The sequence below is a fragment of the Pinus tabuliformis genome, chromosome 7 (assembly GCF_031772625.1).
Source record: "Pinus tabuliformis cultivar Carrire ecotype Pingquan chromosome 7, CPIR1, whole genome shotgun sequence".
Taxonomy (NCBI): domain Eukaryota; kingdom Viridiplantae; phylum Streptophyta; class Pinopsida; order Pinales; family Pinaceae; genus Pinus; species Pinus tabuliformis.
Window position 1 is genome coordinate 181,297,685 of NC_142293.1, and position 16,338 is coordinate 181,314,022.

General features: G+C 37.1%; 1 protein-coding gene across 1 annotated transcript; it reads left to right on the plus strand.

Annotated features, from left to right (window-relative positions):
• Positions 1-822: 822 nt before the first annotated feature.
• LOC149246453 (uncharacterized) lies at positions 823-1,503 on the plus strand. Its single transcript, XM_089441592.1, has one exon. The coding sequence runs from the start codon at positions 823-825 to the stop codon at positions 1,501-1,503; it is 681 nt and encodes a 226-aa protein (XP_089297718.1).
• The last annotated feature ends 14,835 nt before the right edge of the window (positions 1,504-16,338 follow it).

A 16,338-nucleotide genomic window follows, 5' to 3' on the forward strand; every position in this document is an offset into this window, starting at 1 on the left:
CAAGTTTATTGGGATCATTGAAGCGTGCATCTCCAATCCATGGATTGCAACGCTGATTAATGGAAGACCCAGTAGTTACTTTCACAACACTAGAGGATTGAGACAGGTATGCCCGCTCTCCCCTTTTCTTTACATCATTATGGCAGAAACGCTCAGTATACAGCTGGAAAACCAGAGAATCAAAAGGGAAATTATTGGTATCAGAATAGTATGAGGGGTTAAAGAAATTAACCATTCTCTCTTCACTGATGATACTCTCCTGATTGGGGGCACCTCTAGTATTATAGCTAGAAGGTTCAAAAAGGTGCTTGATGACTTCTTAGTTGCCTCTGGAGGTCTTTTGAACGATAAAAAATGTAGAATATTTACCTGGAATGTGCCAAACAATATCATGCAAAGGATCTCCCAAATCATGGAAATCCCAGTTCAACAAAAATGGAGTCATTTCATATACTTGGGGTTACCGTTGGCCAAAGAAGGGATTAAGACAGAGACTTGGAATTAACAAATCGAGAAAGTAAGGGGGAAAATCCAAAGCTGGGGATGATGTGGTTAAACTTGGTTGGCAGAACCGTCTTAATCAAAGCTCTTCTTTCGGCTTTGCCAATTTATTAGTTTGCATTAACTTTGGCTCCAGCTAGCATCCACAAGCAATTGGAGCTTATACTCAGAGGCTTCCTTTGGCGGGGTGGGAGGTAGGACTCCAAAAAGTTTAGTTTGGTTCAGTGGGATCAAGTGACTCTTCCCTTTGAATATGGAGGCATCTCCATCCGCCTCCCAAACATAACAAACAAGGCTCTTGGTATCAAGCTAGTCTGGCGCATGCTAAATGGGCAGGATCAATGGTGGGGAGAAGCCTTGGCTAGGAAATATCTCAACGGGCAGAGGTCCTTGCTGCTCAATGAGCTGATCCCTGATCGTCCTTGCACCCAAATTTGGAGGCTTATTAAAAAAACTATTCCTCACATTAAAGATCAATTCTCAAAAAATCCTGGGAATGGAGAAAACACTTCCATTTGGAATGACAGAATTATGGGGACAGCTCCCTTAAAAAGAAATCACAATTTGAGAGATCTCCAAGACTGGTTGGAGGAGAAGGGTATATCCTCCTTATTCTCCATCTCGGAGTGGGATCAAAATAGATGGACTGCTTGGAAAAAGCCTCCTCTACCAAATCGTCTTTCTGCTCAGTGGGAAGAGTTGAAGGCTCTGCTCTATGGCTCAGCTCCGATAAATAAAAAGAGAATGGACAATTATGTTTGGGATCCTAGCGGAGGAATTTACACTGTCAAATATGGATACAATTTCCTTCGAAACCATAGCAACTATGATAATTGGAGCCTTTGGCCAGCTGTGTGGAAGAATGCATGCCTTCCTAAAATCAAGTTTTTCGCTTGGACCTTGCTGAAAGGCAGGATACTTACAGCTGAGAATTTGAGGAAAAAAGGCATTCATGGGCCTTCTATGTGCGTTCTTTGCCAGGAAGAAGAAGAGAGCACCTAGCACCTCTTCTTGAACTGTGTTTTAGCTAGACAATGCTGGAAACAAATTATTAGCCCCCTCGATTTGAATATAGACTCAATTGAGTAGTTGTCTCCTTTAAATAAGAACTGGACTCATAGCTACCCTTATGCCAAGAAAAATAAGGCTGCCATCATGAGTGTATGGAAGTGTCTCCCCTCCATACTTTGCTAGCACATCTGGTTGGCAAGAAACAAATGCATCTTCAAGGGGAAAAAACCTAGCTCAGGTTCCATTCTAGCTAAAACTTGGGCCCAAATTGCGGAAATAGTCAGCTCTAAGGGTGTGCCACCTTCGGATCAAACTAGTTGGCAACAAGTAGAAAAGGATTGGTAAAATAAAATCACCATGGATGGCCCAGTTAGGAATTGTATTCCAAAGATGATTGGAAACAACTATAAAAATTGGAAGCTTCGGGGCAATGAAAGGGAAATAGAGGGGTGGATCAAAAACCAAAGAAGCTACATTCTCTTTTTTGATGAAGCCTCAAAGCACAACCCCGGAAGAGCTAGGGCAGGTGGGCTAATCCTGGATCAGCAAGGCGAAACAATGTCCATGTATGAATGGGGGCTGGGGACTCTATCAAACAACAGGGCGGAGGCTTATGGTTTGCTTATGGGCACAAGCATCCTCACAAAGCTTCAGGCGAAAGATCCAATCATCATTGGGGATTCTGCAATTATAATAGCTGCAATGGAAGCTGGAAGAGATTTCAAAAATCAAGCCTTAAATAAAATTAAGCAAAGAATCAATGATAATGTTAATCTGCTAGGAAAAGTTGTCTACAAACATGTGTTAAGAGCCCATAACCAAGTTATAAATGCTTTTGCCAACAAGGCGGTGGACAGAGGGGTAGGGACAACTAGAGAAAATTAGGATGTCTATGACAAACCAATACCATAATCACCCCTCGATGGCAGTCTGGCTTATCATTCAAGACTTGGGGAATTATAACAACCAATTTAAAAAAGGGGAAAATAGTACAACGCAGATTCAGAAGGAGATTATCCCTCATATGCCTGACATGATAAACATAGAAAATCTGCCTAGAGCTGAGAGGAATATCTCCTCTGATCAGAACTGTAGGCTTCGTATTTTGCTGCTGAATAAATCTCTCCCTCAAGACAAGACAGTAGTTGGTATATGTCTCTTCATGTGCAGAGGTTCGCATCTTGTCATGATTCCATTACTGGGAAGGTTCACGAGGAGTTACACACCATGGATTATAAGAACCAGCTCGAGATAAGGTTTCCACCCCAGAAGATAAATCTCAGCAGCATAATATTCCAGGTCGCAGTGATTGTCTAAGGTGGCTTCCGAAGAGTAATAACAGCACGTTCTCTTCACTGTGCGTGGGTAGAGGTAATTGGGTCCTGTTTTCTTAAGGTTCTGCATTTTTTCGACTAATTTCTCCTCTGCTCCTATGCTTTCGACAAAATTGTTTACAGGGTGTCTCAGGTCTCCACAGTTGCGCCTTTTTTCTTCCATATGCCCAGTTTCTTTTCTCGCCCTCCGCAGTATCTCTTTCAACCTCGCCATCATTCCTCCTCCTTTATTCTCGTCAGGCCTGTGGTCTTCAGAAGACACAGTGCCCATCCCCATTGGCTGGCTCTTCCTTGCAGACACGTCCCTTCTCCCATAAGTTCCCTCCCCCACTGGCAACAACTTCAACACATCTCTTGTGACGGATTGAACTTCAAGAATCTCTCGGGCATCATAAGGCTCTTAAAGCAGGGAGACAACTCTGTCTCGAATCTGAGAATTGTTACCTCCCACTCAATCACGTTCAGAAGTCTTCAGCATCAGAACAACAATAAGGATAGCACCTCTTCTGTCACCAAAATGTCTGGCAACCCCCTGGAACAGATTGAGAACAATAACAGCTGTGTGCTCTGTTGGGCAAACTGCTTTATGATTGGGCGTTTCATCAAAACTCTCAACGAGCTCCGGGCTGAGATGGAAAATGAAAACAAATCCAAGAAGAAAAAGTTTGAGAAGCAGAAAGCTGAGATTGAAGGGCTCAAGGAGAAATGTCAGCATCTTGAAGAAGCTGTGAGCTACATAAAGACTCTGAATCAAAGTGAGCAAGGCGAAGCTTCGACCAAACTCAGCAACAAGAAGGATAAGCCTCTCGAGGACTCGGTCAATCAGTTTTGGTGATCTCATTGTCAATTTTTCTATGCTCTGTAAATTTTGTCTACTGTTAGGACAATTTGTCCGTCAATATAGTTATTTTCTATTTCAATTCCTAAGAATCAAGACCAGTGATTCGGAGGATGGGACTGCGCTCCCCTTTTGCACCTCCCTCACCGATCTTCCCCTCTCTAAATGTACTGGGACCTTGTCCCTCCATTGTTGTTTTATAATATAATAGTACCCGACCTTGTTAAAAAAAAAACTATTTTCAGAGTTTTTGGTTTCTTGAAACAATTTCTTTAACTTTGCATGCATGCAATGTTTCATAGGAGCAACTATAATTTGCAATTTGACACTTTGAATAAATATATCTTTCTCAATTTTTTTGACCCTGCGTTGCAATTCTACATCTAAAACATAGTTTTGTTCATTAACATTAACAAAGTCAGTTAGCCATTCCCTACCTTCATGTGTATTACAATCAAATATATCATCAAATTCTGATGCCTTTGACTGTTTCAGTTTATCCAATTCAACTGTTAACGTTTGTCTTGAAATTAAACCAGAGTCACATGTAATACGTGGGCCATTCAGATTCTTCACAATCTGTACAACTTTGACATATGCATCTGCCCTTCGATTCTCTATGTTTTGATATTCAAAAATAATGTTTTCCATTCTTCTGATTCTCTAAGACCATGCAACTTTGAGTTTCTTTATTTGATTAGAATTTGGCAGTTCTTTCTCTCTTTTCTCTGCATCAGAAAGTAAATCAAGTCTCTGGCTGAAAGAAAATAAGTCATTGTTCACGAAATACCTATCTCCTTCGAGATCACGTTCAATGCACTCGACAAATGACTTAGCTATTTGTCCCAAATGCTTCAGATCAGAAGTTGCTTTCCATGCATGTTCAATGATTTGTAATCATTGCCATATATTGCTAATAATATATGTTTTAACTGCATTAGGAAAACAACAAAATTTAGCAAATCTATACGATTTGCCGCGAACGGTAACTACGAGAATTTTCGTTCATATTTCTAATGAAGTCATCAACAAAGGTCCCGAATCTATAACATCTTATAGGTCTTTTATTCTTGTTTTTAAGTTTAAGTTTTCTACTTCTCGTTGACAAAGAGACTTTGCAAACATGTTACCGATAACTTGATGCAGCTCTATGAAAAATGTGATTGTAGCTCCAGACAAATCAACCTGCATTTCTGTTTGGTCTAAAATGTTATTGTTGTGAAGCTTTACCTTCTCAATCTTCATTTGTTTACTGCTACTTTCATACTTTTCATTTTGCAATGTGACAGAATCATCATAAAAAATAATAGATTCATTGGAAATTTGTGCTATTGTTTCTTGATTTTCAGCAAAACAAACACTAATCCAATCAAGTAGCTTAACATTGTCAACTTATTTGTTTATAGTTTCATCAACATTTACTGTTCTCATAGGACTTCTGAAATGGTTGATTCAACAACATACACTTCTTTTGAAATAAAACTTCGATCAGGCTTTTTGTGCTTCACGTTATTTGATAGCTTGTTGTAAATTAGTTTTGTATTTGCAGTATCTTTTATCCTATTTTCACTTGATGATGAAATTGCATCAATATCGTATATCCAGTATACATATTGGTCTACATAAGTGCCAATTCCTGATTCGTGGATAATGTGTACAACATCTATGATTAGCCCTTGATTTCCATGGATATCGTTTATGCAACGTATAAATTGATCTTCAAAAAAACTAATACTTGTTACTTCCATGATATCTTCAACATTTATGATTAGCCGCTATTTTTTTGCTGATACATGTTGACATTGTTTGCTCTATTCTCTAGTTTCAGCAAACAAGTTTCTATATCCAATTCTTTCCAAGTGTGTGTGAAATAGGCCCTCTTCATCAAAAGCTTTAATTGCTTCAGCTTTACTTAAGTTAAAAGCGTTCAAAGTCTGTGCGAGCTCTATAACATATGAAACAATTTTTACTGTGATTTCTCCAACAGTAAACGACAAAGGAATGAATTGTTTTGTCTTTTTTCTTTCAAATATATCTAGCCAGTCAAGTTATTTCCTACAAACTTCAACAACAACATACATGCCAATAACAAATTTCGGCAATAGTAATGGCTTACCTTGAAACCCATATATTCAAATTAGCGTATTAGTTTCTCTTTCTTCATGCATATCTTTTCCCCATAGGAAAACTTGTACGTGTCCATATATATGATAAGGTTCTTGTCCAATTATCATGTAGATTATTTGCCTCACAAAAACATATTGAATTATACAAAATTTTAAAGAAGCGTTATTCTTCCACAGTATAAGATACCAAAATTGCATTGGTTCTTGATTCACATTGAATTTATGATTACATGGAAAACCACTAAAGTTATCGATCCTTCAAATCAAAGCTATTATGAGATATGCCATCATGAAGAACCTTTTGGTCTTGGATAATTTGGTTAACTAAAAAACTAATTCATTAGAAATGATATCAACCCAGTCAAATACACAATCCTTTTTGTATGTCAGATAAAGCATATAGATAATGCATTTTGGAACTCTTGTTGTAGTTTCTTAGACCATGACATCTGCACAAAGCCAGCATAAGTCCCTAAACTATTTAATAAAAAATATTTCTAGAACAGAGAGATTGCAAGGAACTTTGTGATTCGGCAAAAAGAAATCTGCAATAACATTAGACTCACCGGCTTCTAAGATCATGATTTGTTTTGCTTGAGGCAATCATAGCGAACACTAGTCTCTAATAACTTGAATATTCATCTAAATGTCTTCACATTCAAAGGTATTCTCTTCATTCGTAGCATAATTGTTCTTGTTTTTGAATGAAATTTTTCGCACACAAATGAACAATTGCCTTGAAATAAAAAATTGTTGGCACACATGCAACATTCGCTAATCCAGTAGTCCAAATCTTGTTACCGTTTTTCTCTTCCATTAGCATATTAGCATAACGCTCATATGCAATCAACTAGTGGAAGTTCTCATCGACAACACCAAGTAAATTAAAGGTATCAGTGCAAATATATTCTTCGCTTTTTTCTGCTAATCAGATCAGTTTAGCTGAAAACAGCTTCTGAATCAATGATGTTCTCAACATGGATGAATTTCACAAATTTTTTTTAGAACTTTTGTCAATAAACAAAAGTAACATGGAAAAAATTATTTGTTTACAAGACATGCAAAAGTGTAGAGGATGTTCATTGTGCAGAAGAATCTTTCAAGTTTTCATTATGCAGATAATAAGATTGTTTATGTTTATATTATTGATGATATTTTAATTGTAAATAACTTTTCGAATATATGTTTGTTTATGCTCTTGTCAGCCATATGATTAATTGATAAATACATTGGCATTAAAGGCTTTTATTGCTAATATTTTACTAAGCAATAGAGTTTGCATATTATCGAATACGCGATCTCCCACATTATATGCAAAATTGTTCAAACAAAATAGATTATAATGCCTTAGTATTGCATCCGTACCATTGCTTTGTACAATAAACAAATGCTTCTCCATTGATGATTTAACAATCACGTTTCAAATATACTTGTTCATTGATGCTTTAGCAATTACGTCTCAATAATAATAATAATAATTTCACTACGAACTATTACTCAACAACAAACACAACATAAACAATTTATAGGAAAACAAGTAAAACGATATAGATACAACTGATTTCACGTAAAACACTTGTCTATGGACGATATATAGAGTCACAAAACAAACGAACCACAACATGCCTAATACAGATATAGTAAAATATGTCTTTGTGTTCGAAAACAAATATTGTGTACAATTCTTATGCTAACAAGTAAAATGCACAATTCTCATAACAGAGTTTCGATTCCAACAACTAGAATAAAACCATTCATAATGAGCCTTACCTCGCAAAGAACTATGAAATATAGCAATATGCATTGGCAACATGCATCCTCCCCCCCTCCTCCCCCACAAAAAAAGAAGAAGAGAAAAAAACAATAATCAACATCTGACCAATGCAATTATCTATACATTACGTGTTAAAATTACACCACAAGAGATTTATAAAATTTAGAAGATTTGATTTATGATTCTTAAGCTAATAAGAAAAACAAACTAATAATTTAGTTGTTATCATTATTATTATTATTATTAGTATTAAAATTATATCACAGAAGCTATATAAAACTTAGACCCTTTGATTTATGATTTACGCCAAAGAACTAGTATGTGGAATAACAAACACAATTTTTATATGACAAATCTCTGTACTTCCGCATTCATTTTCCCCTTTGCACAATTCTCTGACACACTTTTCTTCCGCATAATACTGATTTTTAAACAACAAAACCCACTTAACATCACTCATTTAGTATAATGTATCACATGATTTCATATTTATTTAACTTCATATGTTTCTGCCTCACATGCAAAATAGTTACACGTGGTCGTTATAGATAGAAACGAGAAATATAGGGCTAAATGACATTGAGAACGGATGTCGATACCAACATAGTAGCCTTACAGTACATACCCTGAAAAACAATTGCATAGAGCTCTGGATCTATGCAAAATAGAGAATTTGCGTAGAATGACAAAACATAGATGAACACACCTTCGGATTTCAATTGTGCTTGAATGACAGCTCTAAATCTGGTATAAAACACAAACATAGATTGAAGATGCTATCCAGGCTCAATTGAAAATTGAAAATGTCTTTTGAAATATATCATTACTCTAGAAAACAACCAACGTTCAATCAACCACATTTTTTTTGCTCCTTGCAAATAGAAACTTGTGCCCACATGCATTTTCTTATATCATTAATCTGGAAAACAACCAACGTTCAATCGACCACAACTTTTGCTCCTCGAAAAGAGAAACTTGTATTTTTGCTCCTCGCAGAGAGATGACAATTGAATTGAAAGAAAGTAGCTGATGTTATTTCCTAATCATAGTTTAATCATCCTCATCGTTATCTAGATACATTGTTATCAATGCAATATTGACAACGTACAACCAGGAGAAGTGACAGTAAGAAATTTAATGCAATCCATATCCGAATATGAATGAATTACCATAATTGCTATAATAATAATAATGACAATTGAATTGAAATAAAGCAGCTGACATTATTTCCTAATCACAGTTTAATCATCCTCATCGTTATCTAGATACACTATTATCTAGTCTAGATTTTTAACCATCGCAACGCCTTCAATGCAATATTGACGACGGACATCAGCGAAACTGATGGTAAGCAATGCCACAAAATACGAAACAATTACCATGATCGCTATAATAAACACAATTGAATTTAAATAAAAAAGTCAACGTTATTCCCGAATCGAGTGCTATAAATTTGAGAAATGGCACGTGTAAGTTATCCTTTTCGAATTGAACTAAAAATATTTCACGTACTTTTCACACATAAGTGTATCGATCTCAATCTGCAAGTACTAATGATAAAGAAAGTGCAATAATTGTCTACTGAAAATAGCAATTCCTGCGAATTTGCTACAACTATAAAATTACAACAAAATATAACGAACCCAATGAAAGAACCAAGTACCACAACAATCACACTAGCAATAGATAATGGCATGTTAATAATTCAAAGAAGAGTTAAAGCAATATCTAGAACAAATGAAATCTTATATTGTTTGTGGGTCTGCTATGGTCCAAATGCACCAAAATGCTTCGAAGAGAATCCCTATGATTATCAGGAGCCCCTACTCAATCACAATGTTTTGTTATGAGAGTATGTGCATATGATGTAGTGCCAATGAACCAGAAATGATGCACATGCCATTAATGCTAGTATCATATCCCAATCTTCTCAACACATAACATTATAATCAAAAAAATGAAAAAATTAATCAATGATCCATCATATTGATTAAATGCAAGTAAGTTTTACAAAGTGCAACCTTATTAATGATTTCATTCATAATATCTTGTGCTCACAACATGAGAAAATGATGTACTGCCAACGTACCAAAAATCTTGTTAGACGACTATTGACCACTACGTGTCAATGACCCATAGCAGTACACCCCCTTTTTCGCAGAAGGGATAGCGCTTGATTAACGTGTCCGTGTCGTTCGACTATCATCCTCAACCTGATCATGTTATATTGTAAACACTTTCTGCATGTGTAAATTGTAAATAATATCAGCAGATCCATGTCATGTATGTAATTGCCTAGGTAAACCAATTTTTTTGATGACGATCTACATTCCGGAAGGTTTTTTGTCTCACCGATCCATGGTCGGTAGAGTTTTCCTTTAGCCTTACCCTAAAGCCGGAATGGATTTTGTCACCAGAATGTTAGGGGAGTCCTAGTGTGCTAGATCGAGTCTATGTAAAAGCGATTTGGGAATAATCCTAACTATTTGGTTAGGTTATTTTATTACAAATTGCTTGATCTGCTAGATTATATTTGTGTCACAGAAATGGGTAGTCTATGAGGGTCTTGTTCAAATGGGTTTTCCTCTTTGAGACGTAAAAAAAAAATGTAAAAAATCATGATGTAAAATGTCTTGAGTGTTAGAAAAATAATTTATCCCCTCATAGGTCCTAGGTCCTAGGTAAATTTATTTTTTCTAGAGGTAAAATTCATGGATCCTTTAAAAAATTAAATCTTAACTGGTCTAGGGACTAAGGTAAGTTGATTATTTTGCTAAATTTTATGTCTTAGGTCCCTGGGGTTAAGTCAGAGTCAAAGTTTTGAGGAAATAAATGCAAAATTTTAATTTTTGAATTTATTAAAATGCATTTAATTGCAAAATTTGAAATTTCCTCAATATTTAAAATTTCGACGGATGACATTAAAGGAAACTTTGATCCTCACCAACGGTCAAGATCACTTTGACAAGGATCATTCGAACTAGCCATTGGGAAATTTATCTTTAAATAGGGGGTCAGTTGTCAGTTGAGATCATTCGATCTTGGAGTCGTGTGCTTAGTGAAAGCTCTCTTGTAAACTTTTTTTTTATGAGCAATAAAGAAAGACTTTGGGGTTAATTTCTACTGGTGTTACTCTTCGTGGAAATGCTGTAAGATGTGTTATTTTCATGCATAGATTTCCTTTTCAACCATTGATAATAGCTTTCTGAAGAGTCGTTTAAGCACAGGTATCTTGCTTGATCACTGGGGTTTAAATGGTAATTTAAGTTTTGGATATAATGGCAGGTATCTCTATTAGATCTGAATTTTATTATCGTTTTCTCGCTCTACGTTAATGGTTGAATTGAGTTGTGCAGGGAATTTTGATTTCTTAGATCATTGGGCATTCGGGGAAGTTTTCAGTTGGACCAGCCAACTCTCGACTAGTATTTTCTGAAGAGCCCAGTTTGATTGAATCCCAAGCTTATCTGCATGAAGGGTTTTTGGGCGAAGCACCTCTGTTGCAATTTTTTTTTTTTTTTTAATTTTACTTTATCTAATTTTTTTTTTATTTTTTTATTTTTTTCTAAATTTTTTTTTATTCTTTTATTTTTTATTTATTGTTATTTTTTATTATTTTATTTTATTTTTATTTTATTTTTTTATTTTTTATTATTATAATTTTTTTAAATTAATTAATTAATTGATTATTATATATATATATATATATATAATGTGCTAAATTGATAAATCTGGCTTTTCAGAGCCTCAAATTATCAGATCTGGGAGCGGAGTTGGACTCATACTCACCAGATCTGCCACTCCTGTGCATAGATTTGTAATTTTTTAATTTTTCTGACTTAGGGTTTCATCTTTTTTTTGGTATATCGGGATTCTGGGTGTTTGTGTTTCTAGGAACAGGTTTCAGATCTGAAGGTGAAGTTCGATTTTGAAGCCAGATCTAGGACCTAGAGGGTAAGATCTAGTCTCAGAACTAGCTCTTGCAGAAGCATTATTTATGTGGTTCAAGGGTTTTAAAATATCTTAAATCTAGAAACAGTTTCATAGGGGTTTCAATCAATGTTTTAAAACTCCGACTCCGACTCTGACTCGGCCGAGGATCGACTCCGACTCCAACTCCGAAACGGTAATGACTCGGCCGGCTCGATTTCAATGACTCGGTCGTTGTAAAAAATACATTAAATATTTAATTTTTTTATTAAAAAACATAATTTTAAATATTTTAAACATAATTTTAAAGATTTTCATTCATGTTTCCAAACACATAGCATTATAATATAGATGGAAGACAACATATGATCAAAGTAGGCTCATGAACCAATCCACTATATCAAGATGGTACCCAATGGCAATACATAGTCAACTGTCATACATGATCAAAGACTCAAAACAAAATACAAATAACCAAGGAGGCTAGAAATGGCCTCTACAACAAAAGTAAACTGTGATGGTGACCAGACTGCAATACTAGTACTACTGGGCCACTGGCTAGTAGCTACTGCCAGAGGAGCCAAGATCATCTCGACCAATCTCTGGATCATCATCATCAGAGTCAGACAAGGGGCCCCATGGCTCCTCCTCATCATCATCGTCTCCAACTGCAACTGTAGAAGTGGTGCCAGTACCACTAGCAGGCTGTGCAACAGATGCAAGCTGAGATAGAGTAGATATGCGGCTGCGCTTCTGTCGTGGCTGAGCAGAGGAAGCACCTACAACTGGAGTCCTTGCTGGCTGTGAGACTGAGGCTGGTGGATTGGGATCTGCATTCAACTGAACAGGCTAAAGTTGAACAACATGTTCAAGTTCAACTGATGTCTCCATATCTATATCTACATCAAGATCCTCATCAGGATCAAACTCTGGTGGACGACTCTCCACTACCCAATCTGATGTTGGATCAATGTCTTCCAACACAATGGGATCTGAATCAGGTCTTTTGTTCAGCAATTGGTTTCGTCTGAGCCGAAGGTTGTATTGGACAAAAACTAGATCATTCAATCGTTTTTGATCCAAACGGTTTCTCTTCTTTGTGTGAATCCTCTCAAAGACAGACCAATTGCGCTCACACCCAGATGCACTGCAAGTTTGACTCAAAATACGAATTGCAAACCTTTGCAATTCAGGGCACTGGCCACCAAAGGCCTCCCACCATTGTGCTGCAAAAAACATAGGAGTGTAATGAATTATGAGTTAGATGAAGGCTGAAGCTCAACAAAATTACAAATTATATCTAACTTTCAAATTATAAATGATTTAACAAACTTTAATAAAAAGAGTAAAACCATTAAGAAATTGAAAATTGAAATTTTTGTTTACCTGGCTCATCTGCTTCTCTTGCAATCTTTGCTAGGTTCTTCCCAAAGGTACCTATTGCATTGCTAAAGGATGTGACCTGTCGATGTATCTCCAGCTGATCAGACTCCGATGGGATCATGCGTTCAATGCAATCAACCAGTCCATCTCTGACCTCCCCCCTCAAAGCTCCTAACTCCTTAGCTTTATAATGATACCGTGGGTTCAAAAAATACCCAGCTGCATGTATAGGGCGATGGAGTTGATTGTTCCATCTTTCATCAATGATTGCCCAAATGGGCCCATACTTTGCCACTCTATCCTTGTATGCTGTCTTTATTTGCTCCTTTGCTTGATCCATAGCCTCATAAATGAAGCCCATAGCCAACCTTTCCCCATCCACCAACCGCAACACCTTAACTAGTGGCTCAGCAAGCTTCACAATCTCTGCTGCCTTTCTCCAAAAAGTTTCTTCATGGACTTTCCTTTTCAATTCTTTGCCTTCTGGTTTGTTAGACCAATTGCTTTGATTCCATTCATCACTGGAAAACATCTTTTGCAAGTTTCTATGTTGGGAAAGCATAGATTGCAATGTCAAAAAATGTGTAGCAAATCTAGTGATGGCAGGCCTAATAATATCCTTGCCTCCAGTGTGTTTCCTCATGAGACTCAAAACCAGTGTATGATTGTAGATAAATTTTGTTATGCTTTTGGCATGATCTACAGTGTTTTTGACCCAATCTAATTTTCCAATATCCTCAAGCATGAGGTCTATGCAATGTGCAGCGCATGGGGTCCAAAAGATGGTCTTGTGTTTTTCCTCTAACAGTTTACCAGCAAGAACATAGTTAGAGGCATTATCTGTGATGATTTGAACAACATTAGCCACCCCCACCTCCTGAACAACCTGATCCAATAGCTGAAACAACAAGTGGCCATCTTTTACCTTATCAGATGCATCAACTGATTTTAAAAACATGGTTCCCTGTGGGCAGAAGACAAGAAAGTTTATGATGGTACGGTTTCTTTGATCAGTCCATCCATCTGACATGATGGTACACCCTGTTCTTTCCCATGAGTCCCTGAACTCTTGCAAATACTCATTAATGGATTGAATTTCTTTCTGCAAACGAAACCCCCTTAGCTCATGCATAGTAGGGCCTTTGAAGCCTTTTCCAGCAGCATGTATGGCATCAAACATAGGCTCATAATATGGTGAACGAGCAGCATTAAAGGGGATATCAGCATCATACCACCATCTAGCTATGTAGTCACAAGCAGTCTCCCTCAATTCTTTCTTCCAATGGTCATCTAAAGTGGGCTGAATTTGACCTTTACTAACTTCAGGACCATGTGCATCTGATGGAGAGGAGGGAGTGAAATAACTTTTGATAGTCACATCAACCTTTTTCAAATTCATTCTACCCTTTCCCTTATCTTGAACAGAACCAAAAGAGGGAGGAACATAACGGAAAGGGTTGGATGCCTCAGTTTGAGGGATAGAGGAAGAACCCTCAAAATCATAGTGGGGGTTGGTAGCCATCATTTTTTGTATCTCCCTCTTCGTCCCAATTTCAGCCTGTATCTCTTTTTGCCTAGCCTTATCTTCTTTAAATTTCTCAAAGCTGGCCAACAAATTCTTTCTAATCTCCCCAATTTCTGGTGAGGTACATGGGGTAATTTGGCCTCTAATCCCTGCCAAGTGTTGTTTCAGCCTATTAATGCCCCCAGGACCTTCCTTAATTTTCCTATGGCAAAATTTGCAATGCATTTGACTATCAACCATTTCAACATATGCCCAAGCAGGATCTTTTGCTCTAGGTGCCATTTTTTGACTAGGAAAACAATCTGAAAATGAAAAAAAAATAAAATTGATTCAATGTTCATTTATTTGACAAAAAACACTCTCTAAGCTTTCTTGATATGCACCTAAAATTTACTAAGCAAAAACAGATTTATAGAGGTGGAAAAAAATACCTCCAGGCACAAACTGCCTCCTCAAGCTTGCTCCAAGAATCAGCGCCTCAATGCTGCTCCAAATGGCTGCCTAAGAAGCTCCTCACTCCAGCTACAATGCTCCTCCAAGACTCCTCGCTGCTGCTCCAAAACAAGCTCAAGAACTGCTCACTAATTCTCAAAGAAGACTCTCACTCAAATGCATAAGACTGCTGTGAGTGAATGAGAACATTTGGGTGTCTTAAATAGGGTTTGGGAGGGGGAAATGGACCCCAAAAACATTTAGCAAATTACTATAACACTTTGGAATCCATAAACTGCATTAAAAATTTGAAAAAATACCAAAAAAATGATTTTTTTTTTTTTTTTATGTTTTTACGCTGCCCAGCCGTCCCCTTGTGACTCGGCCGAGTCATGTGTGACTCGGTCAACCGGACCGGTTACTTGGCCGGGTCAGTCCTCAGGCTATTGAAACGGTTCGACTCGGCCGAGTCAGTTTCGAAACGGCCGGTTTGTAAAACAGTGGTTTCAATTAAGAAATCTGAAGCAAAATGATATATATATATATATATATTTTTTTTTTTATTTTTTTTTTGGAAAATAATTTTAGGTTCTGGTGAAATTTTTGCAGATTGATTGGCTGCCTAGTGGGGTTTCACTGTGCATTTCGAATTAAAAAAAAAGGCACCAACCCTGCTTTCTCTTCGAATCTGCGCTGCTGGCCGCCTCTTCAAACCTGCAAAAGGAGAATAGAAAGCCCCCTCAAATCCCTTTCACGCTGCCATACTCCCTTGCAGCAACATCCTCCTTCCATCGTTGCCATATCTAAGCCCTCCAAATCCTCAGCGCCATCCTCATCCCTTTCTACCTGCGTCCATTTCTGCGGCTCTCCCATCAAACCACACAGCTCTCCCTCCTTGCTACGTATCCATTGCCCACGTTATCCCTGGCCTGCGTAGCTCCATCCTCCTCTTCACTGCGATCTTTTCACGCAGTTTTCAGCTCCTTCCATCGAGTTGACTCACCTTATTCCACTGTCATCCGCATACCTGCAGCTCAGCATTAAATCGAAGATCACTCCCTGCTTCATCCATGTGCTGCTTCCAACTCGTCGGGCAAACTTCGCTAGCACTCGCTGCATCTTCTTCGTTTCCTCAACTCCATTAATAGGCAGTTGTAAACCTATGTCATCTACCCTCGATACAACCTTCCTCGCTGTCCAAGCCTGCGTTTTCCTTACCTCTCCATCCTGCTCCTTCCTTCGCTACCGTCGACTTACCTGCACACAATAAACATAAAAAATTTCGTTTTTTTATTTTTATTTTTATAATACGTATGGGTAAGTTAGGGTTAGCATATGAATATCCGTTTTAGTTTTATTAAATTTTGACTTAGGTTAGGATTCGATTCTCATAAATTCATTTTCTTTTAATTTTTCGTTTTGCTGTCTTATTATGATTTATTTATTTATTTATCTATTTTTTAATTTGATTTCATCTATAACTT

Coding starts and splice junctions, on each gene's coding strand:
- LOC149246453 (XM_089441592.1), top strand. CDS start 823: ATGCTAAATGGGCAGGATCAATGGTGGGGAGAAGCCTTGGCTAGGAAA.